Below are 12,205 nucleotides of genomic sequence, written 5' to 3' on the forward strand. Positions count from 1 at the left end.
ACCTGGTCTGGGTGATCCTGCTCTGGCAGCGCAGTTGGACTGGGTGATCTGTCAAGGTCCCTTCCAAGTGTTCTGTGATTAGCAAGACCACAGGCAGCAGTTCAAGTGTTCATTTCCCTGTTTAGCACTTGTGAGTTCACATCTGGATAAAGCATCAAGCTTCAGGGTTCCCCACAACACAAGAGAGATATTGACAAATTGGAGAGAGTCCAGAGCCACCAAGATGGCTGAGGAACAGGGAGAGGTGACAGACAAGGAGAGGTGGGTTTGCTTAGCCTGGAGAATGAGAAGACCAAGGAGGGATCTAATGGCAGCCTTCCACTACCTAAAGAGGGGGGCAGGGAGCCACAAAGAAGATGGAGCCAGACCTTTCCCAGAGTAAAAAGCAAGAGGGAATAATCAGTTCAGTGCAGCAAGGGGAATTCTGATTGGAAATAAAGAGAAAAGAATTCATGAAGAGTGATTAAGTACTGGAACAGAGCCCCAGAGATGTTGTGGTAATCTCCATCCTTGGAAATTTCCAAAACTCTGATCTAACTTGGAAGATAGTCATTCTTTGAGCAGAGGTAGAACTAATGACCTTCCAAGGTCCCTTAGGACAAGGAAGCCCTGCAGCACAACTTGATTCTTGCTCACCTGGCCTGCATCCAGCCTTTTGGCCAAAGGGGCTTCACCTCTCCATCTAGGAAGGTCTTCACATAGTCCTCTAGAGACTGAGCCTTATTCTTGTCAAGGTCATAACCATCCAACTTAATCTTCACCAAGTGGCAAAGCAGCTCCCTGAAGAACAGGAAGATTTCAAATACAGTTACGCAGATTAGCTTTCCCCAGTTGGAGGTCATTCAGTTTATCCAGGGCTAGATAAATACGCCAAGCCTGTCTCTGCATAACACCTTGCTAATAAAACCAACCCTGCACTGCCGCCATAAGAAAAAGGAAGGGAAAGGCACGTTCCTCGCTCTGCGTGTGCACGCGCATCGATGTGCCAGGGGAGAAAAGCCTTGTTATCCCTTCCCATGTTAATAACCTGAAACACCAGAGGCAGTAAGCCAATGTCAGAATTACAGGTGTCATTAACAACCATAGAACTGAACCTCTCTGCAGACCTTCATGCTGAGAGGCAATGAGAAGGCAGGAAGCGAAGCCTGCTGTGTTGTAAATGAATTGGCCATCTACAGAGCAGCACCCCAATTTGTTACAGAATAAGATGAAAGAAACAGCATGATTTATTCTCATTTTATCTTTTGTCACTCTCCCCTTCACCCAGCACTTTGTCAAACCCCTGGCTGCCAGAGGCAGCAATCCCCATTAGCATTAACAGCTTTCACAACCACAAATCTGATCTTGTTAAGAGTCTAGTCTGTAGGATTTTAGCACTTCAGCCAACTTCGTTCTTTTCCCAAAGATCTGTTCTTCTCTTTTGGCCTCTGCAGAGGCTTCTTAGCACTTCTCTCAGAGCTGGTCTGTGTCTGAAATTAGCTTAGTTTTGCAATGCATATAAAGGTGAAATTTAATAAATGCAAAAGTGGCTTCCATAAACGGCACAGTCTGCTACAAACCTCCAAGCTATTACTACAGATGATCAGCACTTCTCTGAAAACAAGACAAATGCCAAAATGCTTCACGTCCAACTGCATAGAATAAGGCAAGTCACAGGTTCACTTAATACCTAAATGATGCAAACCTGATTTCATCATTCCATTGAAATTTCTTTCGTGGTCCTATGACGCGCTTCCCTCCCTTTTCTTCATCCTCATCATCATCAGAGCAAACTCGATCTCGCTGCTCTTTGTCCTTTTCCTCTTCCAGCATCCTAAAATGAAGACAGAGATAATGTGGAAGTCATTGACCCTAAGATTCAAATATAATAGGTATCTCTGAAGAACACTGTTTGGAAGTCTCAAGAGTCAATAACACATGCATGGGGAGAGGGCTTGCATCTCTTGCCTAGAGTGCAAGCTGAGGTAAGCGCTCAAGGTTAATAAATCTCCCAACAGTGTGTAACAGAGAACATGGGACTAATCCAGCCTGACTGTTCTCAGACTTTCATGTTCCTAAAAATCACACCCACACAGAAGTGAAACACTTCAGGCAAGTTCTGGTCCAATCAGTGCTGCTGTAGTTGGCACTGCCATAGATAGCAAAAAGAATGTACAGAGTTTAATTAGGCCAATTAATGCTCATCAGCAATTTTTGACTACAGGACAAAAATAGGTGGTAAACTTATGAAAGCAGCCTGCAGGTCACAAGGAGCCTGCTGAGAAGAGCTGCAGATGCATAACAAGCAAAAAGGGGCTTACTTGGCAAACTTGGTTTGAGTATGGGCTTGGCATTCATCCTGGTACTTGGCCATCTGCTCTGGCATGGCCCTTCCAATGGCTTCCTTTAGCTTCTGCAGAGGTTCCTTCAAGCGGCCACCCTAGAGCACAGCACAGAACAGACTTAAGTGCCAGCCAAGACAACCAAATCTGTCAGGTCAACACCTAGCAACTTCTAAACACACCCCACCAGATGTGGTGCCTGAACCGTGCTCAGTGGACGACATCACCACATTAGGTAGACAACAACTGTGGTTGTTGAGATCAGGAGTAACATGCACACAAGACAGGGCTGTGCTGCCAAATTCACTCACCTGCTCGTAGAGATAAAGCTTACGGGCACGCTTGACCAGAGTGTCCTTGCTGCAAGGCAAGAAAGCAGCCAGGTGGGCATACACTCCTGACCGGACCTGGCTGTTCAGCTCCCGGGTCTGCAGCTCTATGCTGAAGAACAAGACAAACAGCACTGACCAGGGACATGGCAGGGGTTCTCTAAGCAATATGAATACAACTCTGATTCAACCTAGAGAGCTTGGAAGCACAGAGAAAGGAACAGAACACAAGCCAAACTACATGGCAGTAGTTTAGATTTGAGAATCAACAGACTCAAGTCCTTTATCCTAAGCTATGCCTTTCATTCTAGTTTCAGAGTATCTGGAAAAGGAACAAAAGTATGTCAGCAGCCTCATTTATTCTGCAGTTCTTCCTGGCAACTGAAGCGCAGGAGTGTCAGGCAATGAAGCGAGAGGTACACACTGATTATGTCAGATAATATGGTGGTCTAACTCAGGATAATATAGAATCTAACTATATCCCTCAGGCTTGAACTTACTTCCCAGTGAGTAGGTTAGAGAGGTCACCATATACCAAACCCATCTACGCAGTTATATATAACTTCGGAGACCAGCTTTTTAAGCCATCTAACAGTGTAAATAATAAGTGTAAAAACCTCTAACTGATTCTATGGCAAAATCATACAATCTGTCTAAATATTTTCTGAATGTGGTTAAAGTTATCAGTTTAATGACACATTAGGACTGTTCATGCAGGCACTGGAATACTGAAAGGTGACAATCACCACTTGAAATGAGAGGGAAACAGACTCCCAAAAATCCCTTTGGCAATTCCCTTCAAGTGCTTTGGTAAACCTTAATGAAATTAAGTATTATTACAGCACAATGATCACAAAGCTGTGTGCATTCAGCAGACTTCTCCAGGCACTTGTAGAAGAATGAAGCAATTATCAACAGCTTCATGAAGCAACACTGGCATTCTATAACTGGGGGACTCGAAAACACACAGCAGTAATGGAGTTCCTCCAGTTTGCACAGAAAGCCTGTTGAACACAGCAGTCTTATCCCAGTTATAAAATATTCCATATAGCGTATAACTTAAATAGCCAAGAGCATGCTCAACATGTCTGATAGAGAGAGATTTACTGTTCCTGTATCAAGCTACAATCACAGGTCAAGTGACCAAATTTAAGTACATGGGTATCAAGCATCATCTTGATAACAGGAGGCCTGGATACATCCCCTCCAATATTCTCCTACCTCAGTTATACATCATATTTAAACTAAAAGCCATTTCTATGAGACTTTCACGTTATCCTAGGCATGGAGGACCTGCATATGGACACCCCCACAACTCCCACTAAACCTGCTCCTAAATTTACCAAAAATGGTCTGCCTAATATTCTCCTTTCCCACTCTTCTGTCCTGGTGGCACTTACTCCAGTATGATGTTGTTGATATCCTGAGTGAAGAATCTCTGTTTGCCTTCTCCTTCTGCAGCTCTGGCAGCCTGAAAAATCAGCAAATAACAAAAGTGACCATCAGTTCACACACACACAGAGGAACAAGCAATCAAGTGTTTTTTTTAACCACTTCAGAAATGCTGTAAAACAAGGCACAGTTTTATCCCACCAAACTCTGCACCAGTCTCCTGCTGTAGATGGGCTAAAAGCTGCCACAATGGATGGACAAAAGAGAGACTGGGTCCTCTCCTCTTACATGTCCTCAGTTCAAGTCCAACCCTGCCATTTGAACTAGTAAGACCATGCCCTGCCCACAGACCTTCCCATTCTGGATTCTCTTGTCCAGATGCACTAGTGTCAAGTGAACTGGAGTTACTACACTGGAGTGAAGATTCCTCTGTTTAATGGGGCAAAGGAGATGGCTTGGTGGCAACTGCCTTTCTTGGCATACTTCTCATAGGGAAAAGGGACAGTTCTAAAGCATGATTTTAACTTCACATTAGAGCTGTTAAATTTAATAAAATTAGCATAGAGCGAGCTTGTGTTTGAAACAAGAAAGATCATCCTAGCCATGTTTAGTGATGGTCAGGGATACTTATCACCAGGCTTTCTAGACCAATCTGGACACTAAACAAAGAAGCCAACAGAAAAAGCAGCAGCCACAGGGGACGTGTTATTTCCAGTCAACACCATGGAAAAAAATAAAAATCCTGTTCACCTCAACTATGACTGCAGCACACACAGCACTGCTCAAAAATCACACCCATGAAAAATATATCCAGCAGGAAAATAATTCCAAGAGATGCATGAGATAGTAAAATGTTACCAACAGCAATTTCAGTCTCTTCTGAGTGGGGATGTAAACAAAGATGGGATGCACCACAAGGTACCACATTGAGTTAGTGATAGCTTGGCTGGGAAAGGAGACCAGGAGAGAAGGGCATTATTTTGAAATCCCCTGATTTAACACTCCAAGTTTGAGGCTGGTAACTAATTAATTTATGCCCAGAAGGTACACATTCCTCTCTGTCAGCAGTAGGTCATAGACACCTGGTGATATCAAAGGAGAAGGTTCAGTACTAAACAGAGTCCCCAACACAAAAACGCTTTTAGGAAGGAGAGGGTTAAAGTCAAATAAGTCCAAGAAGAAAAGGCCTGTAGGTTCCATTGAACTTGGGAGATGTTCCCACCTGCTGGGATGGAAGAGACCTGGCTCTCAGAGGTACAGCATTCCAACCTGCAAGAGAGTTCACATCCCAGAACCGTAACTGACCCAGAGGCTTCAATTTATTAAATCTTGTATTTCTCCTCCTTGGTTTCTTTTCTTAACACAGAGTCCAGCAATAAGAGACACAGCAGCAGGAAAATCTGTGGGTAGTTGGCTATTACACTATCTTGCAGCAACATAATGATTAACATGGGAGCCTCTGCAATATTCTCCTTTAACTCAAATATAGTTCAGAAACAGCTGTTTCAGTGTTCTTTGCCTAAATAACCAATAGAAACATTCATGAAAAGCCCATTCTTTTCATCAGCTGTGGTGATACTTTCTTCAATTCCTCCTTCTCTTTCATCTGCTCATCACTAAACACACTTGAAATTTCTCAGCACAACAGTTATTTTAATATAAGTTTATCTTTAGTAACAGGAGTTAAGTAAGAGATGCTTAAGTAACAGGTGCTCTAAGTTGATGTGCCCCAGAAGGCAGCACACGCACCACCACAGAGGTCTAAGAGCACTGTTTACAACTTAAAATCAATGCTTAAAACCAACACTAGCAGGGGGAACAAAACATCTCAGCCTTTGCTGACAGTGACAGGCCTCAAACCAGAGAAGCCCCACAGCAAGTCTGAAAGTGTGCTTATGTGACTTGCCAGGAGAGAGATCCCTGACTAGCACTCAATTGCTTCCCTGCTTCTCCAAAACGTTTCTGAGAAGATGGGTGAGTCTGAGCCCAGCTGCAGGAGGAGCTACTGGTAAAAATATGTGAGATCACCCTTCTATAAATTAATATATTCCACTCCCAAAACAGTACCCCAACACTGAGATGTTAAAGATGGGCAAAGAAAATTGCCAGTGATGCAGCTCCAATGGAGATGCCAAATTGTACTTGTGCTTCAGTGAAGGCACCTGCCTGGGTAGGACATGAGAAATGGCTCTAACAAATCCTCAAGCCCCGTCTACAGGGCTTTTCACGACTTCTCACACAGTAGAGCACATAATGTTTTCCAGCTGCACCCACTTATTTTACATACAGAACACTGCATGCCACTTCACAGACACTGATCTGACCATCACAACACATTAAAACCATTATGGTGGAATTTGTCCTCATTAGTTCACATTTTAAGTTCATTCATGTTAAATTGACTTTGGAAATTACCTCTTGCATCAGGTCTGTACTTTGCCAAGAGAGGTAAAGAAGCCATGCTGACAGGTGTGATACTGAGTGTTATATTCAGTGTCAAAGTCCTTGGCCTTGCTATCTACTACCTGACATCTGGGCATTCAAGAAAGTAACCTGGCCATAAAAGAAAACTGGGTGACAGAAAGGTGTGATGCCAGGTGGCACTGCAAAACTCCCCCACTGGAGCATGCTCTCTCTCTGAGTGAAGCTACACAAACCCAGCAGCACTGTCCTCCCTTCTGTAATCACACAATCCTACTGCCCCACAATGGACTGCCATACCTGAGTCAGTTCTTTGATGCGTTTCTCCAAAGGGGCTGGCAAGCCTTCTGGGAGGGATGGCGGTTGCTTGAAATCCTGCTCCAAGCCCATCCCAATAGGATCACTCCCGTCCTCCACATCAGGAAAAGGACTCCCCTCTGGGGATTCACTGAGGAGCTGCTCCAGGTCTACGTCCGTTAATGAGTCCATAGCTGTTGCTGCCTGAAGCAGGTCATTATCACTGGTGTGGCCGAAGAGCGAGAGCAAAGGGTCAGACATCGCTTCTGCCTCCCTTGGGGCTGAAGGTTCTGCTGGTGAAGGAGTTGCCACTTTCTGCTCTTCATCTTTTTTCTTCTGAGCATCCTTCTCTTTCTGAAACTTCTTCAGCATCTCCTTGACACTAAGAGCACCGGAGTATTTCTTCTTCTTCTTCTCCTTACTCGCATTTAATGCTGTAAAGCTGTAAACAAAATACAGAGAAGGAAACTGAACTGAAATGAATACAAGATGAAGGGGAAGAGACAAGGATACCTTCACTCCAGTTCACTTCAGCCACATGCACCAATCCCCCTGGAAAGTCTTAGCCCATTAACCAATACACCAGGAAAAATATTCTATTGCTTCTTAGGGTCCTGCTGGCTGTTCAGATTGGAGAAGGTTGTCCTTCCTCACTGCAGAGGTGATGGAAGCTTAAATCCTCTCCACCAAGTTGTGCTCTTTTTTAGCTATGTGCATTACTCCAGCAAGGAAAACCTGGAGATACACAAACAACTAGTACAGAGGAACTGAGCAAGAGAGCTTCAGCATGACAGCAGATTGAAGTGTTTTGCCTATTAAAACCAGGACAACTAATTCCTTTTCCTTGTCTTCACACTCTCCAATATCCATTCCCATCATTAGTGCCTAAACAGAGCCCCAAGAATCACCAAGGTTTCAGCTACTTGTGCCCCTCTTTGCTCAGGCACTCTTGCAGAGGAGGTGTGCTCCTTCCCTCAACATCAGCTGTTTTTTTCTTGCACTTTAGAAGCAATGGGGTTTACCTGCTGATGTTTATGCAGCATGTGCTAAAGCCTGCCCTCCCCACTGCAACAGGTACTACTGCAGCATAACAAATGCCACCTGTAACCCTGAACCAAAGTGTTGAGCAGTGAGCCTTTCCTCCTCCTTACCCAGCTTTTGGGAACTTGGACTTTTTGGATTTCTTTTCCTTGTCATAAGAATCATCTTTCTTCTTTTTCTTCAGTTTTTCACCTCCATCTTTCAACTTCCGCTTCTGGAGAGGGTTAAAAACCAGTCACAATCAAAGTGTCTCCTACAATGTTCCCTGCACAGCCAGAGCCCTCTCCCAAGAATCTGAATCCTTCCCCACTAGACACATTAACCCAAACCCCAGACATCCATCTCCATGTTCTGGTACATGCTGTCTTCAACATTGCACAGTGCACCAAGCTTTTACACAAGAGATGATCCCATCAATAAAGGTGACAAGATGCCAAGTGCTCCCACTGTTTCCCCTTTTAGCCACCTTGCTTTGGCATTATGAAAATGAGTCTGTCTCCAACAGAGAGGAGAAGAGGAAATAATCAAGAAAGCTGGCTTACTGACCTTGGGACACTTCTTCTTCTTCTCTTTAACATAGTCGTCTTCAGAGTCAGATGCCTGCCGAAACTGCAGTGTTCCTGAGTTGATGTAAAACCCTCCATACTTTGTAGTTAGAGAAGCCGGAACAAGCTCATCATACTGGAAATAAAATAGAACAATCCATTAGCACTGTAAAATTTTTATTTTACTTTGTAGCTGAGCTGCTTGGAGGATGGAGTGGGACTTGGCTGTGGACATATTTGTTAACCAGCATTCTCCTGCCATGCAGCTGCCCCAGGAGCTCTCAATTCTCCAGCCCTGGCATGCTCCCAGCTTGCACCCAGTTCAGGTTCTCCCCAGGTGCTAGCTCAGCCCCCCAGCCTTTAACCACCCTCACACCTGCCCCACTACTCACTGCTTCAGAATTATCAATGAAGGAGTCAGATTCGTCGTATCCATACCCCATATCAATCAAGTCCTGAATACGGTCCTTTCTACGTTTCTTGCCACCCTAAACAATAGAAGATTGACAGTGTGTTCATCCTTCTTCTCCAGTTACCACAGGGATGGCCCGGATACAGGACACTGACATTGGCTCCAGTACAGAAAAAAGAATGAGAATTTTTTTGCTCCTAGCAGCAGCAGAACCAAACCAGCATTAACACATATCATTCTGTAATCTCGGGATATGGTCAATCCAGTTTCAAGCCTTGTCTCCTCTGCAACTAAAAATGGTGCAACCAAATGCAATTGAACATAAAAAAATAAAACATAATATAGTTTTATCGCCATCTGTGGAAGTAAAGTGAGAGGAAGAACAGAAAAGAAACAGGTAAGACAGATCAGCATCTCGTGCTACCTGGTGTATTACTGTCCTAAGGCAGCAGACTTACCAGAGCACCATACTTAGACTTAACAGATTACACCATGCCACAGTGACAAAGCCTAGAAATTAACTTTTGCTTAAGAGAATTAAATTTTATAAATTACAGTAAGTTATTTGCCACTACAAGTGAGAGTGTCATTCACTTTAGTCAGACTGTCATCTGATTTGAGAACGTATAACTATTTTCCAGGACCAAAACTCTGAGACAGGAAAAGAACACAGAAAACAGCACTTTCCAGGCAAAATAAAGGACTGCAGGAGAACAGGAATGTAAGAGCCAAGTACCATTAAATACAGCTGGTTGAGAGCTGAACAGCATTACCCATGCTCAGGAATGACGTAAGAGAAGAAAGAAAAACTTACATATTTTTCTTCAAACTTCCTAGCAAGAGCCTCCACTTTATGCCTTTCCTTTTCGTCATCATTAAAGGGATCAGTGGGTTCTTTCCTCTGTAGAAAGGAGATAAAAACAACAGAATCAATCCTGTCACGCCACCACCAAAACATCACACATTAAACCCATCACAACTGGAGCACCCAGGCAAAAGCTCAGACAAATCAACCTTTAGTACAGCACTGAGTACAGTGCTGTTTAATATCTTCATCAATGACATAGACAGTGGGATCGAGCACACCCTCAGCAAGTTTGTGGATGACATCAAGCTGAGCAGTGTGGCTGAGGCCTGAAGGACATGATGTCATCCAGAGGGACCTGGACAAGCTGGAGAATTGGGCCCATGTGAACTTCATGACATTCAACAACGTCAAGTGCAAGGTCCTGCACCCATGCAGCAGGGCCACCCCCAGTAGCCATACAGGCTAGGGGATGAAGGGATTGAGAGCAGCCCTGAGGAAAAGGAATTGAGGGTACTGGTGGATGAAAAGCTGAACATGAGCCAGCAGTGTGTACTCGCAGCCTAGAAAGTTAACTGTGTCCTGGGCTGCATCAAAAACAGCATGGCCAGCAGGCTGAGGGAGGGAATTCTGCTCCTCTGCTCTGGTCAGACCCCACCTGCAGCCCTGCATCCAGCTCTGGGGCCCCCAACATAAAAAGGGGTGAGTTCAGAAGAGACCACAAACATGATGAGGGGGCTGGAGCACCTCCCATGCGAGGTCAGGCTGAGAGAGATGGGGTTGTTCACCCTGGAGAAGAGAAGGCTCTGGAGAGACCTTACAGCAGCCTTCCAGTATTTAAAGGGGGCTTCTAAAAAACATGAGGAGGGACCTTTTAGTAGGGCCTGCAGCAGTAACACAAGGGGCAACGGCCTTAAACTAAAAGACGGAAGATTCAGACTACATATAGGGAAGGAATTTTTTTATGAGTGTGGTGAAACACTGGCACAGGTTGCCCAGAGAGGTGGCAGATGCCTCATCTCTGAAAACATTCAAACCCAGGTTGGATGGGGCTCTGAGCAACCTGGTCTAGTTGAGGATGTCCCTGCTCACTGCAGGGAGGTTGGACTGGACGGCCTTTATAGTTCCATTCCAACCTCAAATGATTCTGTGATTCTGAGGGTGTCTCTAGATTTCAGGTGCTCTCTCAGCTAGTTCTGTACCTGTCTCTGCTCCTCCTGACTCTCAAAATAAAACAAAAGCAATGTGAACCTTCAACTGACTGCTAAACAGTTCTGCAGAGCAACAGTAAAAAATAGTAGAATCCAATCAACTGTATTTTCATAGAAGAACATCCATAAGACAAAGTTCAGATACTACAATCTGCACCCTGTTATATCCTGAGAAATAGCTCTCAACAGGCAAACAGAATTGTCAGGCAACACCTGGAACCACCACATCCACCACACAGGAAGAGGTGCCAAGCACTAAGGTGGAAATATTCACAAGCAGTAGAGCAGGGTCCCCAAAACGATGCAGCCATGTATCATGGAAGCACCTACCCTTTTGATGCTCTTTGGAAAAAGAACTCCTATAGCTGCTAGCAAGCCAGGTACCAAAAATCATGCTAGACCAAGCAATTTCAAACTAAACAACCATTACATTCCATACTCTGCCATCAACACATCAACTTTCTGAGGTGAAATTCCAGCCAAGGTGAAAGAATGCAACAGTGTGCCCGGATACCAGAACCCCTGCCTAGATACCAGTTCCGCTGCCTGTAGGATGCCTCACCACTCTCCTTCCACCTCTAACACCTAACCAACTCGCAGAACAGAATTAAAACAGCAATACTGAAAAAGTCTTTGAAATCTTCAGATACGATATAGGTTTCCCACAGGTCACAAGGACACTTACCTTGTCTCCTGAAAAGCCACCTTTTACTTTCCCTTGACAACTCTTCAGAAGATCTGGGTAGAAAAATTCTGGACAACGTTTGTGATCTGGCTCAAAAAGAGTGAGTGTGATCCGAACGGCTGTCGCAGGCGGTTCAGAGTCCTGGGGCTGCTCTCCATCATCTTTCCGAGACCTCTTCAAGAAGCTGCTGCTCAGTGGACCGTGGAGAGTGGTGAATGAAACCCGGTGGGGCTCCGTCATGGCTACGGCCAACTCTTACCAGTCCTCATGGCATAGTTCCCATTCCATCAGAAAAGGCCTGAGCCAGCTGCACACATACTTCATTGGCTGGTTAGGGATAACTGAGGACGTTAGAAGTAGAACAAGTAATTTAATTTTGAAGTGTCGATGGGAAATGACAAAGGCCCGTGCTGCCAGTACTTGCTGCAAACATTAAAGAGAAAGAAAAAAAAGTCAATGCTCCAACCAGAATCCCCTCACACGTTGGCAGCCCCCCACGCTTTCCCTTCTGTCCACCCTGCAGTCTTTATCTTAATACCACATCGCTCCGTTTCCAAAGGCAGAAGGAAACGCTGCTATCCAGGAAACCGAGCGACTGCAGCAGACTTGGGACACGGCCCAGCAGCCCCGGGCAAAAACACCGGCCTGGGCTGCACCGCCCCGAGCCAGGGCTCCGCTCCGCCCGGTACTTCTCCCGCTACGCAGAGACCCGGGCACCCCCGGCCCGGGGAGCGCGCCCGCGTCCC

General features: G+C 45.1%; 1 protein-coding gene across 1 annotated transcript; it reads right to left on the minus strand.

The window, feature by feature from the left end:
- Positions 1-636: 636 nt before the first annotated feature.
- LOC104548552 (ubinuclein-1-like) lies at positions 637-11,699 on the minus strand (the record flags this gene model as incomplete). Its single annotated transcript, XM_010194605.1, has 11 exons — positions 11,460-11,699; positions 9,573-9,659; positions 8,739-8,834; positions 8,348-8,482; positions 7,912-8,015; positions 6,764-7,202; positions 4,051-4,121; positions 2,633-2,762; positions 2,301-2,419; positions 1,685-1,813; positions 637-780 (listed from the first exon to the last, which is right to left on the minus strand). Coding segments are annotated over exons 1-11 (1,694 nt in total), but the record flags the coding sequence as incomplete, so codon positions are not given.
- Between the last annotated feature and the right edge of the window lie 506 nt (positions 11,700-12,205).

Source organism: Mesitornis unicolor, unplaced genomic scaffold, assembly GCF_000695765.1.
Source record: "Mesitornis unicolor isolate BGI_N332 unplaced genomic scaffold, ASM69576v1 scaffold33810, whole genome shotgun sequence".
Lineage (NCBI taxonomy): Eukaryota > Metazoa > Chordata > Aves > Mesitornithiformes > Mesitornithidae > Mesitornis > Mesitornis unicolor.